Here is a 25,042-nt window from a genome sequence, read left to right as displayed (position 1 = left end):
TTTTTTTTTTGAAAACTACTTGTTCAAGGTTATGATATAACAACTTAACATCAACAGTACATGGTTGAGTCACACAACATATACGGGCAGAGATGTATTACTGAGTTTTTTATGTTTATTATATAACTACATAACAAACTCGATGCAAATCAAGCATTACTAAAAGTCGTTTTATATGGCGTAGATGTAGATGAAGCTACAAAAACAAATACAAACATTTTACTTTTATGACTAACAATAAGAACAAGCTTAAGTCATCTTTGGATATATCCACAATTCATTGCGTGCAGGATTTATCCACAATTAATTCTGTGCAGGAAGCATCCACAAGTTTGAGTTGTGAAGAAAAAATTCACAAAAAGAGAAAACAAGAGCATTTTAGTATTTTTCTTTGCTAAATGTTTTCTAACATGTAGTTGTTCAGCATCTAATCAACTTTGTTTGCTAGTACCATTCAAGATTTCTTCCTTTTTTGAACTAGATTCAAATACTCCTAAAGAAACAAGCACAACTTTAATATGTGCATAAAATATACTAATTAAATGATTATTACTTCCGTATAGGTATTACTTCTGCGATTTCTTCATCATTTGGTTTATTACTCATCATATGTTTTTGTTACCAATTAAATGTAAATGAGTTTATTTCTTCAGTTGATTCTTATATTGAAAAATAAAATCATGATACTAAATGTAAGATGTTTTAGCATCAGTTATCCTATACATGATACAAAACATAGAAAAACTTCATGTGCAGCGCATATTCACACATTTTTGTATGAAAATCGAGATGCAAAATTCATGTGCATAAAAAAATCCTCGACTTCAAAATGTGCGAAAAATATACACAACTGGAAACCGTGGAGGGAATACTCACAACTAGAATATATGTAAAATCTTCACAATCATTATTCTTTGCAGCACATGAACAATCATCCAACACTCGATCTGTGGAGGAAATATGCATGAAATCTAGTATAGCGGCAAAGTACAGTTGTATACCATGGGAATCTAGTATATAACAATAAAAATAAGACATTAATAATGCAATAGAGATAAAAAGAAAGAAAGGGAAGAGATTTTAGTACTACCTTTACTAGCTGATTAAGGATAAACCAATTGCTAGTTAATACCCTTGCAAAAATTTCATCCCTACGATTCTTGTTCAGCTTTATATTCCTGTCCACAAGAAGGTCAATTTCATATACAATCATACAAGATTACTCCAAAATACAAGATAAGGAAAGTGAACTATCAAGGAAAACTAAGAAAACACGCATGAATCAAAACTTACAAGTTTGTAAAGCACGTTCAATTCTATGGATTCAAGACGAGATCGCTCCAAAGTTTGTAAAGAACGTCCAATTTTTGTGTGGAGATATTACACACATACTGTTAAACTTCAGAAAAATAAATAAATCAACATGAATACTAGTAAAACTTGAGACATTACAACATTGGAAAAACATAGATTTAATACCTTCTCCATCAGAAACATTAATATTCTTGTTACGTTTACCATTTTTCTTCTTATTGATGATTTCTACATAAACAAAAACAGATTTTAATATGTGACTAATATCTTCACAAAACATTCATTTTCTATCAGTACAAAGTATGTGAGTAATATCTTCACAAAAAATTATATCAAACTGTATTCGAAGATCATTCATTTCGTACAGATAAATGTAAACATATCAAACATGAAACCAATTCCGAAGATCCAAATTTCGCACAGAAATTCATCATACAAAAAATAAGATACAAATTTCAACTAAAACATATACCTCTTTCAGAAGATTCAGTATCTCTTTCACTTTCTTCATCTAATTCATTTTGACTTTCTTCTTCAATTAGTTTGTTCATCATCTGATTAGTTTGTTCTTCATCTGATTCACTATCTTCTACAATTTGATTTCTTTACCGTTTGTTAAGTTACCCCCCAGATTTCAATGCTCCTTCAGAATAAAAATTCAACTTTTAATTATCAAGTACAAGTAACATAAACAAGTAAAGGTTTTAACAACTAAAATACCTCTCTATAATTGCTTCAATGTTTGATGTTCTTCTGGATCAGATTCAGAATTCGTCTTTTTTCTAGGTTTTCTCTTTCCTATTTTTATGATGATATAAAAATCGTTTTTGACGATGGATTTCAGTAAACAATTTATCGAGAGTAGAAGTTAACAATTTCAGTTAACAATTTATCAAGAGTAGAAAGAAATTCAAATTTTTTTCTTTCTGAGAGTGTTTTTTCTTTCTGAGAGTGTTTGCAATTATGCAACTGGCGGAGAAAGAAATGGGGATATAACGATACATATCTTGAAATTTAATATTTTATTGAAGGTCATTTTGGTAATCTAACTTCTAATATTATGGTAGGGCCTTAAAAATAATTTACATATTTATTTATATGACCCTGGGGTCACGAGAGTAAAACCAGTAATATATAGGGTCATAATAATAATTCACTCTCAAAACAAATATACACATACATCAAAAAGACTGCGAGATAAAATTGGAGCTGTTAAACTCTTTTCCTACTCCTTTTTAAGTTTTCTTTTTGCCGTATAGATTTTGCATTACAACAATATGATTATGTCTTGAAATGCTAACTAGAATTATCCGCGACTTTACAAAATCTCATCCTGACGATGAACTAAGTGTGGAGATCCACTGTAAAAAAGGATCAGCTTAAGCACTTGTCATATCATCTTCACTATCATCACTCGCATCACTGCATTTCCAGACCCATGTGTTAGATAAATGCATTCGTAAACAAACACACATTTTTCGAATTAACAGACTGGATGGCAGGGTTCATTTAAACTTTTTTCCAGATGGGACGCAAGCTTTACATGTCAGCCATTTACATTAGTGATAATATGAAAACTAAAATATCTTACACAAGAGCTGTGCTGCTACACAATTAAGGCTTACAACTAACACAACTGAGCCTAGAGCTAAGAAATTCGAAACTCTGCTAACAAAAAATATGAAACTACACTAAAACCTCCGGCATCCTATGAGGCAATCATGCAAATATGTAATTTCGGAAAGTTTTGAGAGCCTTGAACAAATACCTATTTTCTGAAAGCTTAGAGAGCCGTCTGGAATCCAACCCTGTGATAAATCTTTGGGCAGCCTGGATATTCTCTGTACCTAAACACGGCAATTTTATAATTGATTAAGTGATAAAGAATGGAAAAAGCAGGGAGAGGGAGGCAAACAGTACCTTTAGTCAACTGGAAGACATGTAAAGCACATCTCTCAGCAGCAAGGCGAACAGGAGTACTTCCATCCTTCAAACACTCGGCCAGCGCAGGACCCAAACTTGGTACAAAGGCAACTGCAGAAGGATTCGCCTGGAAATATTTAAAGGAATCAGGAACCAAAACTCTTTAAAGATATCTCAAGCAGTGCAAAAATGGTAGGATTCCGTGTGAAGGACGATGTTATCCAGTACCTTTGATACTGCTTTTAAGCACGACAAAGCTCTTCTTCTTACTTCACTTGAATCATCCCGCAAAGCTGATGCCAAAAATGGAAGAAGTTCCAGCTGAGTACTGCGCTCACTTTTAGTTTGGTGAAGTAAAAGCCTTCCAAATGCCTTTGTTGTTACCTCTCGAATTGGGAACTGTTTGGATAAAGAAACACAGAATGTCAATAAACCAACCTACCAAGTTAAAAATAGAATACACTACCATTGACCAGATATCTGACCTGGTCATCTTTCAAAGTATCTTTGAGGTGATTAACAATGGTTGGGAAAACTGGAGCGAGGCAAATCAAAGATGGGTTGTGCCGAAGAATGGAAGAGACTGTAAGGACTGCACCATGCCTGAGCGACCAGGTTGGTGATGACATCATCTCTGATACTGTCTGAAGTAGGTCAAAGAGCTCGCTGTCATCCATAAACTGCAAAGATAGTTGTAAAATAGCTCATCATGTTAGTATGAAACTCATGAATATTCAGATAATGATCCCAGTCATGTTTACGGCATGCCAACATTAATCAGGGACTAGGCACAAGTATTAAATATTTCAAATATATTATATACCAGTCTCATTAGCTGGTGTTGCATATAAACTGTATTCGACGTAAACCCTTATAAATGGATAAATATATCATATAATTTCACTATGTCACCCACGTTTGAGAGTGGGTAAACCTCATACAGAAGTAAAATTAGTGGATATATTATTTTCAAAAGAACTTTAGTCCAACATAGAGTAAAGAGTAAAAACTAATGTGAGGAGAACACATGTTGGGTCAATGAGAAGCTTATTCATGGCATATCAATTAATTAAGACAACACATGTTGGATCAGGTGTATGGAATATTAAAAATTAACTTCCAAAATTTGAAAAAATATGGTTCAATTGTAAAGTGAGCTATGCAGCTGTCCCTCAAAAGTAAGGTTCTATCTGAAAACCCTTACTAGGGACTCAGCACCGCCTGGCGCCCAGACGAGTACGCCTATTCGCTAGGCGCAAAATGCCTAGGCGCCAGATTTTACCACACAGGCTTCAATATCTGCTGTACAAGTTCCTATATGTATTCTCATACCACAGAGCGTACCTCAGAGATGGTGCCCAACACCCTTGCAGCAAAACTTTGAACTTTATCATTATCAAGATTAATTAAATCTTTCAAAAGACCAACGGCACGAGATCTAACAGCATTGCTAACACTCTTTCCTGCATGCTTCATGACACCCTTTAAAGCAGCTAATACAGCTTCCTGTACTCCACCTTCTGATGTCTAAAACCAAGATAACATTTCGGCAGTTGGAAACTATTCTACTTAGAAATACAATGTATCGAAAGATGTAGTAAGAAACATAAACCTGCAAACTGGAAAGAAGGTCTGTCACCAAAGGATCAACCCTTGTACTAAGAGCACTAAGCTTTCCAAGTGCAAGAGCTGCACTAGAACGCACAGTCCTGTAATGTTAACAATTTAGTAAGAAGAAGGCATAGAAGAGCGTGAATATAAGTCCTCATTAAACTGACACATTCCACCTTGAGCCAACGAGTTACCAAATGCATACAGTATCATGAGAATAACGAAGAGGGACATGTTGCATCAAGAGCCTACGATTTAAAAACTCTGTACAACCTAGACAAAGACCAATCGACCTATAGCTAGAAGTTCACACATCCATACATAAAAATGGGAACACAAAATGAAATCAATGGAAGTGCTGCATATACTTTACAGTGCTTGTTTAGCAAAGAGCAAACAAGCAACTCATTCAAGTGTACGGGAAAAAAAAAAAAAAAATAGAAGCAGCTACACTGACCTCGCGCTATCCTGCAGGCACTTGATAAATGTTGTCTGGAGCTGAGGAAGAAACGGCTTAAGTGCAATCCCACCCTTGGTTATTATGATCGACAGGGTTGACAAAATGGCACTTTTCACTTGCCAAGGGAATCGATCGCCTATGATTCGAATAAGAGGCCTGTGACAAAAAGTGCAACAAAAAACTTAACACGGTACTGAAGCTTAAGACTGTAAATCACGATAATGTACAATCTTGGGCAGATGAGAATTATCAGAGAATAATTAGTTGAATTATGAAGGCATGCACCCATCATGCCCAGGATTTAATCTAGTACATACCCGGTAATGGGGACCACAAACTCTTTAAGTGCTTTCTCACTAGTCACTTCAATCAATTCTCCTAAACCTTGTGCAGCTTGTTCTCTTAGTTCTGCCGAGCCACTTACTAAGCCCTGCATATAAAAATAGACAAGTTATCATTTTCATTAAAAAAATTAGAAAAGTAATCATTTTCACTAAAAAAAAATCACAAATTGGCATCATAATATGGAAGAAGATTTTTGTTAGACGCCAGAACAGAACAGAATGACAGCCAAAATTAAAGAAGCCACAAAACAAGCATGCCAACACGTTCTGGTGCTCCACATCAACGTTTGTATTATCACAGATATACCTGGAGGAAGATCGGAATCAACGGCTGAAGAGCCTTCGGGAGACACAGTCCAGGTATAAGAACAGGCCCTCCCTGAAATCACAAGTAGTACATGAATCACAAGAGTTCAGAACTTCAAGAATGTCAAACTAAAACAACAGCACCGTGGTTAAAATTCCAAGTATATCCATATTTATAGGTGAAAAAGCTTTAAACTGTACCTTTCTTTTTCTACGTTCCTTGTCTCTAGATGTGGATATAGCATCACGTACTAATTTTATATAAGATGGCAATACTTCCTTTGGAATGGAACCAACAACCCTTGATAATGCTTCCCATGCAACCTGTTGGTTAGAAGATAAATTTCATATAGCTAAGCAACGTAAGATTATGCGAACCATTTAATTCCAAGCTATATGATTGTACCGCAACAGTAGCGGAATCCGAATCGCTAAGCAAAACAATAAGAGTTGATATCATCTCTGGAGCTTCATCAACCAAGTAGAGCTTGCTGTTTTTAAAGAAGTATCCTATCAGATATGATGAACCTCTTCTGATTAAAGCCTGAAGAAATTGTAAAAAAAATAAAATAATAATAACATTAGACTTTAAAATATTAGGAGCAAGAAGACAATTACAAACAGAGAAGAAAGCATAGCAAACCCACCTGGTTATCGCCAACACCTTTAAGAAGCTCGGAGATCAAAGACTCAACACCTTCCTCATCAATGACCAAAACAACTGTCTCTGCAGCCTTCTTTGCTAAATTTTGGATTTCCTAATGAGTTTTAAATGGTAAGAAAAGAGCAGTAATTAATTTCTTAAATATGAAGAGTTATCTAGTATCTTTTGTTAACTTATGTATCTTCATTCACATAGAACTTCTAATAAAATATCTGTGAGATCCATATTCCAGGTCCCAGAATGAGGTTTCAATCTGTAGTAGACAAAAAAGGTGGGAGCAGAACAACAAACCAGGAGCTGGCATAATTAAGAGCGGGTATCTTACCATGTCATCATCACCCATTGCAGGTATTAATGCTGGAAGAATGGTTCCAAGATGAAAGTTGATGCCAGATCCAGCAACTTCTGCTACAGCTCCCACAGCATGTGCATTAAAAGCGCTGTACAAATAAAAACGGCTTTAAAATATAGGAACTGCTCAAACGCAATCTGCCAAAACGAAAGCACTTACGTAAGAGGAGGATGAACCAGCTTCGGAAGTATATGAGGTAAAACAGCCGCTGTCCTGACGCTGAAAAGGACAATGAAATAATAATTATTAGGAAAAGAAGTTGGGGACAGTAGCAAATACTTATGTCATGGGCAATCTAAAGCAGCCACAGAAAAGGCTACCTCAAAGTCTGCCAAACGGAAATGGTTTGGCACTCTAAATATTGCAGCCACTAAATAGCTTGGGTATGAGACAAATTGATAATTTTGGCGATTGGCCCCAAACACCCCAGAACCCAGCACTTAACAATGTTGCTGACTCAACACACCACAGCGCTAAACAAAGTGATCGACTCTAAACACCCAAGCATTAATATACCGATATGGTGTAGTAAGCCAAGCCCAATGTTTCTTGCTTTGCTGCCTTACTTACCTAACAGGTTACACAGGAAGCAACAACAGCCACGAATACCCTACCTTAATATTTGTTTGAGTCCATCAAGGGCAGTATCAGAGGTTTCATCATCTTCCAAAGCATGAAGAAGTGTTGGGACGATTTCATCAATTGCTTGCATTCCAGCATTCTGCATTACGAGACCTTGTTAGATTGCATGATTCTTATATCTCCCGGAAAGATCAAAAACACATGATCTAAATAGACAAGTAATTGGCACCTTGTACAGCGTACTGAATGCTAAGCCAGCGGACTCGCGAACCTCCACGGTGCTGTTGAAATAAGGGAACAACATCAAAAATGATAATAAATAAAGTCTATTGCTCTCCAGAAACAAGAACAAAAAAACTTGTGCTTGCATCAACACAAAGATAACATGAAATTAAACCTATTTCTCTACAAAGAAAAAAAGAAGTCTGCAAAGAGGAACTAGAAAATAAATGATAAAAGACTGACACGACGCACCTATCACACAGAGCTGTTCTAATTGTAGGAATGAGCTGATCCATGAAACTCAGCAACTGGTTCTTGCCAGCACTAGCCATCACCTCACTCAAACCAATGCACACCCCCTGGTCGGCGATGAGCATCATCATAATAAATTAAAGCATACAAACATACACATACATTATGCACTCCAGAAAGGCAACTTTTACGAGCAGTTGTTACTTTTCATGGCAACTATGAGATAAGCCATGTAGTAGAAAGGTGGTTGGATGAGACTTTGGTGCTCTCTATCATAAACGGTACCATTGGCAAGAGAGCATAACAATGATTAAGTATGGTAAATGTTACATAATTCGCAAGTACCAAGACAGGCAAGTAGTTATATTATATGTGTAAAAGAAAATTTACTTGTCTTCTGCTAGTACTCGAGTCTTTTAAGCCATCAGCCAAAATAGGGATAATCATTGGAAGCACTCTTTCTCCAAGCTTCCTAACAAGCTCGCCAAGGGCTCTACCGGCAACCTGTGAATTCACGCCAAGCAGATGCTAACAGTTTAACTAACTCAGTACAGCAGTTTTTCCGACAAAATATGATCCTCAAAGATAAGCTAACCTGTCGCCTTTCAGCAGATGAGGATGCAAGGGAAGCAATTAATGTATTCATCAACACTGGCATTATCTCCTTGAGAGTCTTTGGAGTATTTGCCACAATGGTCTTCCACACATGCACGGCAGCCTAAAACCAAATAAGGAGTTAATCACATCAGAACGAAATTCATGAATGGCTAGCTTAATCAAACTGGCGAATTGGTAACTGATCCTGCAAGGAAAATATTTCGCTCAAACCAACAGAAAAACAACGTTCTCACCTGTCGGACAGATAAGCTGACATCGGTTCTAACCATATACACTGCCGCAAGGACTTCATTACGCTTCTCTCTACCCAGTACCTCGATAATAGCACGACCCTGTGCTTCTGTGCTTGCACCCTCATCATCGCTACCCCCCTCAAGAATTGCTTTTCCAGATGTCCCAGCAACCTTGGTAACAAAGAAAATAAGTTTAACGACTTGGAATAAACCGTATAGACAAAGCTATATTATAATGGAGCTAGTAGTTATTTCTCTTGTTTTGGGCAAAGCTATTTTCTTTGTCTACATTTCGTTATTGGAGATGAACGTTTTGACAGCTAACACTTTTTACAAAACATATAAAATGTCTATAAGAAAAAATCAAAAAGGTACCTACCTTGAACAACAGATCACCCAAAAGCTCAACTGAACTTTGCCGAATACGCCAGTTGTCATTGAAAATACCCTCTTCAACTGTTGGCAGTAGTAGTGGTAAAGACCTGATTTGACAAAAGAATATACAAACGTCAATACAGCATAAAAGTCATTGAAGAAGCTCCGACCGTGAAACCAAATTCAAAAGGCACCAACGTTGTTGCATAGTGTTCCACTAAAACATGACCAGCACTGAGCGCAGCATCACGTACAGACTCGTTCTCATCAGCAAGTCCTGTAAGTGAATATTGAAACTTCAGTAATCAAGCTTATAAATCAAATTTTCAAAATGCCCACAAAAGATAACGTATCTTACCATCTAGAATAGCAGGCAACACCTGCTGCAAGTAGTTCTGAAACCCAACACCTAATGACCTTGGGAAGTACTGCCAACAATTATAAAACAAAAAACGATGAGATACCCCTGTGAAAAAAAAATTGCATGTGCACCACCTCACAGAGACAGGCAATGGCCTCTTTTGTTATTAGTTATTAAGGAAAGTGTTACCTTAAAAAGAGTCAAATATCCATCACGAACAGATGCCCTCTGATGAGAACAATTACGAATAATATCTGGTAATAACTGCTCAAAGTACTCTTTCCCAAGGGCAGCTAAAACCTGCAAACAAATGGCAGATTAAAAAACTGAACAGTCTAGGCAAAAATAAGGCCCTCATATGAGCAAAATCCCATAGAATAACACTACTCAGCTATCTCTATATCTAAAGAAATAAAGGATCAACCTGCCATCCATTTGTATAATACACTAGCATGTAACAACTAATTATAGCAAGTCAGAGCCATAAAAGAACAGTTTAGCTCGATAGTATTAAACTGTCTTTTTCGCTTGTAAAGCTGACACCTTTATACCTTCTGAAAAATTTGTACCCTTAGTCGACAACCATGAAATATGTTCAAGACTCTTTTTTTTTTATGCAAATGCTCAAGACTCTCTATGTAGTAAATGAGAATGGCCCAGATACACAAATCAGGTTTTCCCAAATAGCTACAGATATTTAATTGTAACTCTTGATTTTTTTAGGAATGTTGAAATTTAGAATCATGCTAGATGCATTTGAAAATCTGGCTGAATACAAAGAGATTCTCTGACACAGACTCTCAATTAGGTTCAACCCTTGAACATATACAGAGCTGAGTACACTTAGAAACTCATGGAAGTGCAGGAGACAGTTCCAATCCAAGAGGATGGTGTTCAATTAAGGAAAGTAGAAAACATTCAGGAAGAGGGGAGGATAATGACTTTTATGTCGTGAACTTATTTCTGTTACAATGAGGCAATGAAATGAATGACATCAGTTAAAGCTTGAACCTTTGAACTATATGATTATTACCTCACTCAATCCTTGGGCAGCTCCGGAGCGCTCAACATTACTACTATCAGATTTATCAGATTTAAGTGTATCTAGCAGCCAAGAAACAAGATCTGGAAACCTCTCTTCTCCCATTCCTCTGATAAGAGATCCAAGAGCCCGAGCAGCAACACCCCGAACTTCTGGTATAGGATCTACAAGAACCTGTTTTTGTAGGGACCAATAATGAACACATATTTCGAGATAACAGCAGCAATATATCTCGAATGACATTTTATATATTCTACTCGAACATCACACCTTTTTGACTTCAGGAAGCAGCAAGGCTATGTAAGGAATCATGTCCTTCGGTTCCGTGACTAATGAACACATATTTCCAACTATCTGTGCTGCCTTCTTTTTAGTTTCAGCACTCCTCTGCCTCAATCCCCTATGAACTATAGGTACTAAGAGCGCCAACGAAGGAGAATCAATTGAGTTGATAAAAGTTGTCTGCCAGCCAATAAAAAATGGTATGTGAGCGCAATTGAGCATAGAAAATACAATGATGTCGAAAAAATTGCAAGCAGCCCTACTTGCAGGAGAATATCCAGAGAGTGTTTTGTATATTCGTTAGGATCACTGAGCCCCAGCAAAAGGTTAGGGACTAGAGCTGATATTTCAGGATTCTTTATCACACTCCCAACCTGACGAGAAGAGAAGAATTAGTCACCAGAATATATCAACTTTGTACTACGATTCTGAAGACAATTTATCACCTGCTGAAGTGCCGTTTGCCCTGCTGACTGAACTTTTGGATGAGTATCTGTCATAACCTGTATCCAAGGATAAAAATTTGCAAATTAGATTGCCAAACTATATTAGATTGCTATAAAATCATTATTCTGAATAGAAAGACAAAAAAAAAAAGTAGATGAATAGACCTCTGTAAGCTTGGGTACAATGCGAGGGAGGCACTGAGACAACTGTTGCGGAGCGCAGTAAGCCATTGCCCCAAGTAGTTGCACACTACTTTGCTTTGTTCTCCAGGCTTTATCCTCTAGCCCCTGAGAACATAACATAATCAAAATCAAAATGTTTATAGAGAAATTAAGCCCATGCAGCACGGTAAGCAGACAACCTATGAGACCTCATTCAGAATAGGCTGCATTCAGTGATGCTGATTATAGGCCTATATTACAGCCTGGATAGATAAGGTAAGCTATAATCACAACCATGCAATAGAGCAATCCCGACAACAGTAGAATAGAATATACACTAGAATTTTCAGAAATTTACCTTAAGGAGAGAAGGAAGAACAAGTTTCACTCCCTGACCACTAAGTTGTGACATCATTGCACGAGCAGCACATTCAGCAGCTTCACGCACAGCTAAAACTTGGTCCGAGAAAGATACTAACAGCAGCGGCAACATTTGAATGACGTACCTAAACCGAAACAAACAAACAGATACATAATTAAGATATAAGGACAAACTTGCAGTACAACAACAATACTTTCATTTGCCATGTGAAACTTTTACATACGGTTCAAACAATCTTCCAAGCTTCTCGCAAAGACACTCAAATCCAAGCAGAGCTCCTTCACGAGCTTTTGCAGAGTTCCTGAAAATCAACACGAATTAAAATGTTTTGCCAGTTTCACAATCTCACTACGCTGTAAAATACAGAAAAAAAAGATGAATAGGCCTTTAATCATAATTGTGTAGAGGCCATGTCAATGTACATTGTGCACATGTAATATCTCAGATTTTCCCTAGACCATAGAGTGCACACATGGTTATCATATAGAAAACAGATTCATCTTATTCTCCCAACAGAAAAGTAATATTTTGAACCCACAAGGATGGAACAAACTCATCTCAAATTTTTAAGCACAACAATGCAATTTCCAAAGCTGCATCTTATCTATTTGTAGCAATGAAAAGTCACAAACCTATCCTGCAGCCCTTCTTGCAGTACAGACGTAATACCATATTTTTTCAAAGAAGAGATTCCAAAACCTTTGACTACCCCAGCAAGTCCAAATGCAGCACCACGGCGCTCCCCATACTTATCACTGCGCATCAACTTATCCAACAGGCCTGAAACAAGTGCTTGGGCATCTTCCTAAATTAATGAAAATTTACAAACACATAAATATACTGAATTCCAGGTAATATAATAACTGAGACCTGTAGCTATTTTACAGATAGTGTTATCAGTATACCAAGACAATAAAGGAAATAACAAGACTTGACTGTAACCCCCTTTAAGTTAACCTTGAAAAAGATTAATCATGGGCCCAATAAAATTAATTTGACCACTTCTATGGAAGAAACAATGAGCCTCTAGCCAATCATCGACCCATGACCAATTATTCAAACAGTAGTCCATATTATGGAATCTTGTTATTTCATATTCATGATGGTGCGCGTTAGAGGTGGAAGCTTTAGAAGATAGAAAACAGAGCAAATGAGTCAGATAATATATCAGTATGATGAAGCCCAGGTGTTCTAGGTTTAGTAGGGTCATGACCTAAAATGTCACTATAAAAATGTAATATGGTTTTACCTATTCGCAGTCACTGGAAAAATGGTATACATGAAGCAGACATGGCATGTTTTCTAGGGCCATTTCCTAGTAACATGACATGTAAAAAAACAATATGATAACTTCCACTAATTTAAAAAAACAACTAGCACCGCATGGCATAAAAGATAAATTCTGAAATAACTGTAACATGAATCAGAAGGAACATGACATGTCAATATCAATATCAATGCAAGATGACATAGCACCATACTTGCTTTGAATGCATGAGTGGTGATAAGCAACTAGAAACAGCTCGCTGAACCGCCTCTGATGGAGTGTTTAACACATCCAGCAACTTCACAACAACTGTGTTGACCTTAGGATCGTCCTGCCCAGAAAAAAATAAACATATTAGCATGCAAAAAAGTATTGACATTCAAATACACCGTGTATTTTAATATTGAATAGACAACAGTAGTTTCAAACCTTTGCCAAATGTTTTGCAAGAGCTCCAGTATATATCACAACTCCCTCACGTACTAAATCGTACTTTCGCTCATCAGACGCCTGCACACACATAGAAACTCAAAAGCATATCTATAGAATCATGAGATAATGGACGCATGCTCTACATGCACTGAAACTATCCCTTATGAATATTTCAAATAGCAATACTGAACCAGTGGTTCTGTACACAAACAGAATCTGATAAGCATCTCAGAGAAAATTATTCCAAGTGCGATAGAACATAAACGTACCTTCTTGTTCAGATAGTTCTCAAAAATAGGAAACAACAATGAAACATTATCCTTTCCGTGCTTATCAATAATCATAATTCCAGCATTAATCATTCGCGCTCGAACATCCGTATTAGGGTCAGCCTAGAATAATATAAATTATCCAATTATTACAAACGGTCCCAAGGATGTGTATCCGAAAATGTAGAAGGAATAATAGCAGTCAAACTTATAAACTCCAAAAAGTTTACAGTAGCTGCAACATTTAAATTACCATTCTGCATCACGTAAGAGAACAGTAAAGCAATCCTTACCAAGGCCCGTGATATAAGGAAAGTCATGACAACAGGAAGGTCCTTCGTTCTTAATACATCAGCTGCAGAATGTAATGCGAGAGCTACTCCCTGTCTACCGAGCCAACAAGAATCCACGCCGTCCTCTCCAGAAACAAGATCACGGATATATAGAGAAAAAAGGGTTGCCAGAGTTTCCTAAAGATAACACTGAGTCATGAGAAATATCTGTGTTTATCAAATAATATGCAAGAAGGGGGGAAAGAAAAAAGAGGAAAAACCAACCTGTATGGTATCTGGATTTTCATCCAAAGTGGCTGCCATTGCCTCGGCAGACGCTAGACGGACGTTATAGTTGACATGAGAAAGTGCGGTAAGCAGTCCCGAATAATCAGTTCCAAAATCATGTCCATAACGGTCCCAAACATCCTCTGCTACTTCTGCAACAGACTGTACGGAGAAATAATGAGATTAACATTGGTTGAAGAACGTTAATAGTAAAGGATGAGCAAAAATTCCACAAAGTACCACAGCAGCATACTCAACCATTTCAAAGCACAGTGCTGACAATAGGATCTCATGCAAAAAAAAAAAAAATGAAGAAAAGCAAAAAAAAGCAAAAAAAAAAAGTTTTAAACTTGCTGAGCTAGTTGTTTTTGTAGCTCTTCCACAGCTATTCATGTCTTAGCTACCCCCAGTAGTTATACGTTGGTTGAGTACTCAATACTTCAGTTGACATAGTGAGAAGTCAAAAACAATAAACCTAACAACTGATGCAAGCTGCAGCAGGACTGCCCCTATAGAATACAGTTAATTTAGATTCTGGTAACCCCCAAGTCGATGGAACTCATTCCCCGTTTGAAAGCCAGAGAAAACAAAAGTAAACTGCAAAAGGCTCTAAAACAGTGAAAACCAGGTGAAATTAAAAAGCACAAGAACCTCAAGCTGGTCCAACTTGAAAGACTTAGAAAAAAACTGCTAAGGCTACAAGTAGCTGAGTGTCAAAACCTTTTCTGCATCATGAAGAGCAATCCAAATGCTTGTTCCAACTTCAACATTCTGAGGAAGAGATCGGCCAGAAACTGAGGGGATGCATTTAATGGCATTTAAGCAAGCAAGCCTCACATGAACATCTTTTGCGTATACTCCACAGAGAGCCTGTATCAAATGTAGACGAAAAATCGCATTGGTGTGTTAACAGAGGACTAAATAGACAGAGAACTGGGTGGCGCTTACATGTGCAAGTTCTTCAGTTTGTAGACCCAAACATAGCTCATTCAACATTGGTCCAACTAATGCTTGATAAGCTGGCACAACGCCCAGAACATGATAAAGAACCTGCACCAGAGAAGATGAATATAAAGATCATGCTAAAAAACCATGAAAATTACTCAATGTTTAATAAAATTACAAATATGTAGAAATTAAGGGTAAGGTTTCAAGATGTAACTGATAACATTTGAAGCCTAGGAAGTGGTAATATCGGATCCAGGTGCAGAGAGAGTATGTGAAGCACATCATCATGAAGCCCTGTTTTCTTTGAAGACAACAATATCTGCTCCATTATCTGACATAATTTCATTTATGCAGATTAGTGTCTAAACCAGAACAGCATATTAACAAATGCAATCACGAGAAGAAAAAGGGTACCGGGAATATGAAAATAAAGCTATCTACTGGAAGAGGTCCATATTTGCAGGATGTAGATACTCCATTAATAATGTGCTCAAAAAGCCCCATGGATGGGCGTTTCCGGCCTTCCCCTTCACCGGCTATAGGAATCAGGTCCCATATAACACGTACTTCCTCAGTGGCAATAATACGCAAAGCAGCAGTAATTTCAGGGGCCCAATTACATAGAGGAGGAGCAACGCATCTTGCAAGTTTCAACATGGTTTCAAATGCTACATCCCCTACAATCGCTGACCGCAGTAGAGGACTAACAAATTTAACCTAACACCAATGACACGATATCAGGAAAAAATAATTGTCATTCTGATTAAAGGGAAAAAATTGTTCTTTGAACGGTATCAGAGAGGATATGATGGTTTATGTGTCTACCAGTGAAGGCAACTGACTGTGTGTAAATACAGGACTAGCAATAGCAATTTCTCCAAGAGCTCTCAGCATCAAACAAAGATTGCTCTGAATACTCTGAACTTTCTTTCGTATTATAGCTTCCTCTTTTAGTTGCAAGTCGCGCGCCTCTTCCTTTGCAGTCTTAGACTTATCTATATAAGCTCGATAGAACAAACAAACCACATATTACAATTTGATATGAACACTATATACAAGTTTCAATGACTAAAACAAGAACAATAACATACCAACTTTCTTTGCTCCCTTGCCAGTGTCCTTTTTTCCAACACCAGTAGCTTCTCGCTTTGTTGGTTCTTTCTGAACAGAATGACTAGGTTTAACATGTTCCTAAGAAAACACACCAAAAAAAAAAATCAGCATCTTTGTCAACATGTATATATATGTATACATACATACATATACAGAAACAAATAAAAGAAGAGACGACAGTACAGTATAAATGATCTCGCTTACCAGATCATCTTGGTCATCATAAACTCGGAAGCGACCCTTTGCTTGCTTTGTGTTCTTAGAAGCAACAGACTCTGCAATGTAAACACCAAGCTCACTGGAGAGGACACCTTCTGGGGTATGAAAAATCTGGAATCAAATCAAGACAAATGGAAGAAAACATCAGCTGTTATTCTGAAAATAATCAAACAAATCTAATTTATAAGACTATCACGATTTCAACAATTACTCATGCATCGTACATCAAGATCTGCAAGCCTGTAACATGCATGTCTGTTGGACGGCTTTTCATTAGGTCTTTAATTACTTCAAGGCTCAAGTTATGTACATCTATCTGATTCCCGAGCTACAATTACTACATAAGGACATACGTAACGCTAATTTTTGACTTCTAATTTTAAACACAGATTAAGGTTAGGAAAAGACCATCACATCATTGTTCTCCTGCATCGCGAGCTTCGAATTACTTTGGCATCCCAAAACTCCAATTTGAGATGAGATAGGAACAACTTTAGCCTACTTCTAAGAAGCTATTGGCTATAGCAATACCAAGGATTCACACCCTTTTTAACATCCATGCTACCATAAATCCAAGAGACCAACCTAAATTTGATTCTGAATCAACAGACTCCAAGTTCAAATATTTGTTAAAGTTGGTAATGTAGGTCAAACCGTTACTTCACTAAGTCCTTATTTTGGACAATTTTTTGCGCTATGAAAGATAGAAACCCACCAAATTTGATACTTCACCAAGTCCTTATTTTTGGACATTTGATACTCAATATCTAGAGACGAGATCGCCGAATAGCCATGCCCAATTTAAATAGGGAAACTACTTTTACTTGTAGCTGCACCATGTTGCCTATGGTTTTAGCGGGGGGGGGAACAGTCATGATTCCATTTTATAGGAGGGGAAGTGATTAAACGCATATGTCAGCATGGCCAGAAGACGTGCAACATGAGCCATATTCGAGCCTATCAAGCCACATCGTGAGAATATAGATAAAGATGTAAAACTTGGTTACCTGGAATAATAGCCAAATGACATTTGAAGAGCCTATGAACTATTACATGCCACTGAGGATAGGAAACCCATGTGAAGAGACTTAAAATCTTAAACTCTCCCGTGGTAAGAACGCTTATGGGTTCGAATCATTGTAATTTTATGAGGAACAGAGAAGATGCATTTTTTATATATTTCTATAAAGCATACTAATAAATTAAGCGCATAAGCTGAAGAAATTCACCTGAATATCACTTTCAGAAAGTCTGTCGTGTAAACAGCGTTCTGGAAGCTTGTTCAAATGCTGATTGCATACAAACGGGACAAAGTTAAAGAACATAAAGCAATAAGTATTCAAGAGGCCTAATAGTACCAGTTGAAGACAAGCTTTCGAGTTAAAAAATAAACAAACTAACTTTTTCAAATTCTATATAGGTGTCTTTAGGAACTATCGACATCAACGCCGATAGAGAAGTTATAGCTGCATCCTGTTCAAAAGAGCAAGGACTCAACAGCCCCATATGTCCAACTAGAACCTGTCATGTAAAAAAAAGAGCACTTGAAAGTTAAATGAGGAAGAAACCACGGGCTTGCAGTCCATATAAAATCTGAGAAGCAGAGTGCAACCCCATCCCATGTAGTCCCCGAACTAGCATGAATCCAAGTGACTGAAGAACAAGCTTATTAAAATGCAAGCACATGGAATGAATTAGAGTTTCACTTTTACCGCGCAGATGTTCTCCAAATTGGTAGAAATAACACTGATAACATCAAAACCATGTGTCTGCAAACTCCTGCTGAGCCTCTGCAAAAGGCAAAGGGGCAACAAAATTCAAAAACATGTCACTAACCCAAAAATATAAAAAAAAAAAAACAGGAACAGTAAGTTGCGATTGATGGTCTAAAAAACAAATGCCTATCTCATTCAAGTGTAACTTGATCAAGAAACCTGGAAAATGATCAGATATTCCGGGTTAAAGATATTGTTAGATCATACGGCACAGAAAAAATCAATTTCACACCAAATAATCAATACTGCGACTTCTGTGTGAACAAGAGAAAGAGAGCTTTGTATAAAACAAAAAATTGAAAACTGAATAAGTCACCAAAGATGGAAGCATCTTTACCTTCCATACTGCGTCTCTTTTCTTTGTGTTAACTAAGCATGGATGATGTGAACAGAATAAAAGTTTTCCACAAGCAATAGGTCCTGCATCAAGAGCTCGTGATGAAATGACAAGCAGGGCCTTCACTAAAACCTCGATGGATGGAAGGAAGGGCGCTTGGGCATCCACCAAAGTCTCTGCATCACTATACAGCAAACAAAACTTTAGTGATGTTGCCAATACATAAGACCAAGTACGTGACTACCTGTTCACAACGCTTTGAACACACCAGTGACTAATAATTTTAGTCAATATTTTCTCTTGAGACACGCAGACACATGGAGAGAGGGGGAGAGAGAGAGAGAGAGAGAGAGATTATTTTATCAAAAGCTGAAATATACAACAATGATGAAAAAAAAAACGTAAAGAGTGAAGACTATAAGAAATGACCAGAATAATCTGTTTTATGAATGCTGATAAATTTTAGACCAAAGATTCCTATTCTCTTCCAGTGTAGTTCCTTCTCTTTTTTGGTGCACCCGTTTAGGCAAGTAGGAGAAACAAACCTGTTATCAACACTTGCTAGTCATCTGCTTGGAAAATCACTGAGTGTTCCAAGATCAGACTTAATATAAAAGGTGTCCAATTTTTAGCCTATGAAGTAAATTCAAAAGCAGAAAATGGTGGATGCTCCAAAATACATGATATCCAACACTAACAGAAACTAACTCGTTAAATGAATCGCATGCTAAACAGTATTTCCTGGAAATCATCAGAGGAATCCGGTTAGAGTCCCGCCATTATTCCCTACTAACTCAAAATGCCACATTAACCAAATGCAGTTTCTTAACTACAACCAATTGGACTCTTTCTTTGACTATATGTGGGATATAGTCATCTCCCAACACCCATTAGACTATATGTCTAATATAGCCATCACCCACTACCCGTAGAATTCTACTTATGTAACTTGCACTATAAAATATCAACGGATGGATTCGAATTGTTGAGTCGCATTCAAATGAACACTTTCTACGCTTAAATCATTATCTTGTCTGTTTGTTTCCTTATCCATTTTTTGCCTTCAAATGTGAGAAACCGTCATCAACCAAATTCAAATTTCACAAAGGTGGCCGATTTACCTATAAGACTAGCTATTTACGGAAAATTTGAAGAGGAGCGCCAATACTTATGCCAAATTCTATAGTCTTGAGTGTACCTTAATTTAAGAAACTGCACTCGCTCCCCAACTACAGAAAGAAAACTTGTAAATTCAAGCAAGAGATCATCACTCAATTGTGGCGAGCCCGTGATGACCTTCTTCAGAGCATCATAAGCCACTTTACGCACATCCCAACTTGAGTGGCAAACTAGGTGCAGCAGTGACTGCAAAATGATGTAATCAGCAGTCCACGGATGAAATGAAATGCTTAATAGGAAGATGTGAAAGAACAAGCCTGCTAGTTAATTACTTACCTGTAACAGTGACCTCACAGAGAAGGTTTCCAGCACCCTGTAGAAGAGAGTAAATTAACAAGAAGCACTTTCAGATCATTATCAGGAAAGAGGGACTTGAGTGGATTTTATGTGAGTAAGAACCTAGGCAAATGCTCCACAAGCAACTCCTCAAGAAGTTCCACGCATGCAATACAATCGTCACTAGATAATTTTGAAACCTGAAAAGAAGCCAAGTATAAAGGCGGGAATGATCCACAAACAGATAACTACAGATGAAACTAAACAAAACAAAATCACTACTCATATACAGTCAAGCTTTATAGATTGCAGCACAAGGGTGTGTCTTTGGTGGACCATCATCTGTGTAGCCAAAATCGGCGCCTAGGCCCGATTAGGCACCGATATAACCCCAGGTGGCAGAAGTCCTCGGCAATTTCTGGGCCTTCTGCGCTTATCACCGATCTGTGGGTGATTAATTATTACTCGGCCGAATTTTGGGCACTGGGCATATTAATGGAAAACCTAGAGTTTTAAAACATTAAATGGGCCCATTCCAAAAAAAATTATCACAAAACCTAGGGTTTTAAAAGTAAAAGAAATTACAGGAGAAGAGAGAGAAAGAGACCGAATAAAAGTGTGCAGCCCCCTCCTGCTTCCTTTTCTCTTTTTCTCTACATTGGAAACTACTATTTAATTTACTTCTCCATCTCTTTCTCTTTCTCTTTCTAATACATCATAAGAATTTATTTACTTATACCCGTGTACTCCCCCGACTAACCCTACAAGTACCAGGTCTACTCAGCCGCCAGGCGACCATCTAACGTGTTATGCTACATAGACTATGATCATTCCATATACTAAGGGAACTTATCTTCCCTATGTTGTCTATCAAGCATGTGGTAGTACATTAAATATCACCTAATTTACTGAAGTAAATTGCCTTCTCTATGTTATATAGACCATCATCACTCCATATACTAAGGGAACTCATCTTCCCTATCTTGTCTATCAAGCACGTGGTAGCACATTAATATCACCTAATTTACTGATGTAAATTGTCTTCTCTATGTTGTCTATCAAGCAAGTGGTGGCACATTAATATTTAATTAGAAGGAATGTTGTCTTCCCTATGTTGTACAGCATTATACACGATAAAACATTTTGCTATCAATTAGTTTAAAAAACAAACCCAACACTTACAAGTGAAATGGAGACCACGGAAGGTTCATTTTGGGAAATCAATGTCCAGAGCTTCTCTTTTGACACCAGATCTTCTGAAAAGACAATAACATGAGCATTCTAAGATCTTAACGATACAAATACACAGGTAATTACTGACAAGGAAATAGCGAAGACTTCAGATTCGAACCTGCTTTGATATCAATTGCTGCAATCTTTGCAATTACAAAAAACGCATAAATTCCATCCAATCTTTGCGCTGCTTTGGTAAAACCAGTTTTCACGAGATGGACAAGGGGGGCTAACAAAGATGATACCTGAAGATAGGGTCCACAATATGTTGACGTAAGCTTACAGAAATATGGGCTAAGCAAATGGCCAGCAACATTATGAGCACTAAAGCATATGCAAGTAAGTTTCTCACCCGTACACAGATATCAGAGTTCTTGCATATGGATCGCAGTAAACGAAGATGTCCTCTTCTTAAGAGTTCCTTCTCCTTAAGGCCATTAGCAATAAAAGAAAGAAACTCTGGTTGGATAGATTCTGAGGACCTTGCAGCCAATGATGCTAATGCAGATAAAACTGCAAGTTTAACCTCTTCATTTCCTAATGAAAAGAAAATTGAGCACAACACTCGGTCACAGCAGACTAGACAAAAGAGGAGGGGGTAATAAACCAGAAAAATAGCAAGGGGAGGATACGCCAACTATAAAAAGGAGAACAAAAACAAGATGAGGGTTGGGATACCTACCGTCCTCTTTGTAACACGACAAAAGAAAACTGCATATGGTAGGTGTCAGGTTATTCATCGCTCTTCCATCAGGAGCTTTCGACAATTCTCGCAGTGCATTAATCATACCAACCCTCTGGTAGGGAAAAGCTAGTCTTCCTTCTGAGCCTGTGAATGTAGAAAAAAGTCCACACATCCTTAATGCAGTTTAAAGATAACAAACCTTCTGTATACGTAAAATGGATAGTAATCATGAAGTTGTAGAGCACCAGCACGGCAAAAAGAATACCTCCAATGACAGCTTTGATGAAGCTAAACATCGCTTTTATACTATCAGGATCACTCGTCTTTTTGCTTAAAACCCCTACAATAGCCAGAGCCCCCAGTCTTCTTCCTTCTTCAGCATGACGGGCCTGAGGTAGTAGAACCGAAAGAATTTCGGCAGCGTATTTACTCAAATCAAGATTGACTGACTTCAAGAGATCTCCAACAGATTCTAAGACAATCTCTGGGTTCCTTTTTAACATTTTTACAGATGAAGGGACCACAAGACTCTTCAAATCTTCATGCGACATATGCGTGAAAAGTGGATTAAAAGCTTCACTGAGTTCCTTTGATGGCTTATCTTTTGCACTTAGAACTGCTTTGACATAAATATCGAGAAAAATTGGCTGGACAAGCAAAACTTAAGAATAAGCATTTAATCAAACTCAAGATAAAGATCAGCAACATAGCAACAAACTCCGTTTGACAACTACGAAAGGATAACTGAACTCGAAAATGCAAAAACCAGAAATAAGTCATATATGGTAAACAGCGTAGATTGCTTACCTTGTGTTGCTCAAACTCGGTCTGCGATTTAACCGAAAAATCCAGCAACAAGAATATCAGCTCTGCACTATCCTTGCAAGGGATTTTAGAATCTTTTAGCTCCTCTACATAGATTTTGTACAGGTTCGGTAGCTGAAAATTCAAAGATCCAAAGATAAGAGAACCGAACTACTTGAAATTATTATGGCAAGGAAGGAAGCCTTTTAAAAACTCAAAAACAGTAGCAACAAAAAATGACCTGTGAAAATAAATGAAGAAATAACTGTCTGCAAGCCTTTTGAACTCGAACACAGCCTTGCAGAAGAATATGAAGTAGGGATGCCTGCGCAGTGGCTATTCTCCACAACGCATTCTTTGATACAGTGGTAAACTGACTCTTCGTCAGGAGTAGACAAGACCATTTGAGAAGTTTGTAACATCCAACATGAGACTTGACCTTGAGTTGCCTTTCAATGGTCTGAATTAGGGTGGAAGCAAAGCTCTTCATAAAGGTGACTTCACCTAAACCCTTGGCAATTACATCATCAACAGATTTTCTTGACTCGTGATCATCATACACAAACAGAGTTTGGAAAATGATATCAACCAACTGTGATGCAGTATCAGCTGACATCTCTGTGAAGTTCAAAAGAAAAAAGAACCGAAACTGTTATGAACCGTCATATGAGCAAGCTGAGTTCAGGATTAAACTCCAATGAAACATGTATCCCCATATAACCAACACTACATCAAGAGCAGTAAAATAACAGCATAAGATTACACTAAAGGTCAACCATCAGCATGGCAATTCTTTGCTGAAGCACGCCAGAGATAATTCTGTAATATCATATAGACAGGCGTTGCCTGCTAGCATAATATGCATAGTGTTCATGACAAGTGTAATATGCAGAGTGTCCATGACAAGCATAATATGCAGAGTATACATGACTTGATGACAATATTAGCTGGTGTTTCGTACATGCTTCACTCAGCTTATTATCCTCCCAATCACTTATTCTTATTATCCTCCCAATCACTTATTTCTAATGACTCATGACCATGTTTGTCTTAGATGTATAGCGTATTATCTGCTTATTACTTACATTATTGGAGTAGCTTTTTGACAAAAAGTATCTCAAAACTTTCTTGGATTTTCGCACGTCTCGGTAATTCATCTCCACTGTATAATCTAGTTGAGTACTAGCTATGTAAGTCATTTCTGAGTTTACTTGACTATCCTGAAAAAGTGGTTGACTATTTATTCTTTTTACAAAGTCGGACTATTAACATTATGTACGTTCACCATTGGTAGTTCCAAGTGAGCAAACCCAGGTAAACCTAATACAAATTTTTCACTATTTTTCATAAGACCTATCACTTAACAGCAAAAATTCACTCAGAAGCTTTGGGGTCTACTATCGAGAAAGATATCGGTACACTTAATATCAAACAAACTGTAAATGAAACTCACCTGAACCGTTTACGACCGATTTTAAATCATTTCGAAAGATCCGAACTCGTTGTTTAGTAGACGAGGTAGATACTTTTTCAGAAACGGACTTGAACACTTCCGCTGTTTCCGCCATTGTTTGAATTTATACTTCAAATCGGAGAACTGAAAGTAGAGTTCTGAATCAAGAAAACGATTTGGTTACTGAAACATTATTTTCAACAAGGGTTTTCGAAAATTATCGTGCGTTCGTCGCCAAGACTACTGCAGGGTCTTTAGTGTGAAGATGATGAAGAGATTTCGGATTTCTTTTTTTTTCCTCCCTGAAAGGGAAAATTAGGGTTTTAGGATGAGGAAAGAAGAAATCAAAAACTCTTTTATTAAGAGCATCTACTGCTACTGATAACGGGCGCAAATGCGGTGGGCTTAAACTGATGGCTTTATCCATTGCTGTTGGGCTAATCAGAAGTTTTGTTTTGAATGATTTTTTTTTCGGAACCATCATTTGGGGAATACAAGAAAATTTTGGGGCATATTGAATAAGACAAAAAAGGGTTGGAAATAGTGTTTTTCAGGATATCT

The 25,042-nt window shown here is 37.4% G+C and overlaps 1 protein-coding gene across 1 annotated transcript; it reads right to left on the bottom strand.

Annotated features, from left to right (window-relative positions):
- Positions 1 to 2,380: 2,380 nt before the first annotated feature.
- LOC113318020 (protein ILITYHIA-like) lies at positions 2,381 to 24,810 on the bottom strand. Its single transcript, XM_026566147.1, has 60 exons — positions 24,482 to 24,810; positions 23,270 to 23,646; positions 23,032 to 23,163; positions 22,490 to 22,871; positions 22,222 to 22,368; positions 21,892 to 22,076; positions 21,658 to 21,784; positions 21,489 to 21,562; positions 20,430 to 20,506; positions 20,307 to 20,343; positions 20,050 to 20,216; positions 18,852 to 19,035; positions 18,452 to 18,529; positions 18,141 to 18,260; positions 17,969 to 18,028; positions 16,725 to 16,850; positions 16,499 to 16,598; positions 16,233 to 16,402; positions 15,822 to 16,124; positions 15,622 to 15,738; positions 15,408 to 15,509; positions 15,180 to 15,329; positions 14,457 to 14,621; positions 14,193 to 14,369; positions 13,900 to 14,022; positions 13,628 to 13,708; positions 13,413 to 13,529; positions 12,564 to 12,736; positions 12,155 to 12,232; positions 11,908 to 12,055; positions 11,553 to 11,675; positions 11,388 to 11,444; positions 11,205 to 11,315; positions 10,930 to 11,121; positions 10,651 to 10,833; positions 9,807 to 9,917; positions 9,615 to 9,684; positions 9,455 to 9,533; positions 9,261 to 9,363; positions 8,882 to 9,052; positions 8,626 to 8,748; positions 8,421 to 8,534; positions 8,031 to 8,137; positions 7,786 to 7,837; positions 7,589 to 7,695; positions 7,134 to 7,193; positions 6,948 to 7,062; positions 6,606 to 6,716; positions 6,365 to 6,502; positions 6,160 to 6,282; positions 5,960 to 6,031; positions 5,626 to 5,738; positions 5,306 to 5,464; positions 4,850 to 4,946; positions 4,582 to 4,764; positions 3,723 to 3,917; positions 3,466 to 3,636; positions 3,235 to 3,364; positions 3,083 to 3,161; positions 2,381 to 2,736 (listed from the first exon to the last, which is right to left on the bottom strand). The coding sequence occupies exons 1-60, from the start codon at positions 24,594 to 24,596 to the stop codon at positions 2,694 to 2,696; spliced, it is 7,884 nt and encodes a 2,627-aa protein (XP_026421932.1). The 5' UTR covers positions 24,597 to 24,810; the 3' UTR covers positions 2,381 to 2,693.
- Between the last annotated feature and the right edge of the window lie 232 nt (positions 24,811 to 25,042).

The sequence above is a fragment of the Papaver somniferum genome, chromosome 10, assembly GCF_003573695.1.
Source record: "Papaver somniferum cultivar HN1 chromosome 10, ASM357369v1, whole genome shotgun sequence".
NCBI classification, from domain to species: Eukaryota; Viridiplantae; Streptophyta; class Magnoliopsida; order Ranunculales; family Papaveraceae; genus Papaver; species Papaver somniferum.
This window is presented reverse-complemented; position numbering and strand designations above follow the sequence as displayed.

Excerpts from the sequence above, each read along its gene's own strand:
- LOC113318020 (XM_026566147.1), bottom strand. The coding sequence starts at position 24,596 with ATGGCGGAAACAGCGGAAGTGTTCAAGTCCGTTTCTGAAAAAGTATCT. Across the intron at positions 22,369-22,489 it reads CATCAAAGCTGTCATTGGAG|GCTCAGAAGGAAGACTAGCT; the intron begins GTATTCTTTTTG and ends CTACATTCACAG. Across the intron at positions 14,023-14,192 it reads TCCTTATATCACGGGCCTTG|GCTGACCCTAATACGGATGT; the intron begins GTAAGGATTGCT and ends ATATTATTCTAG.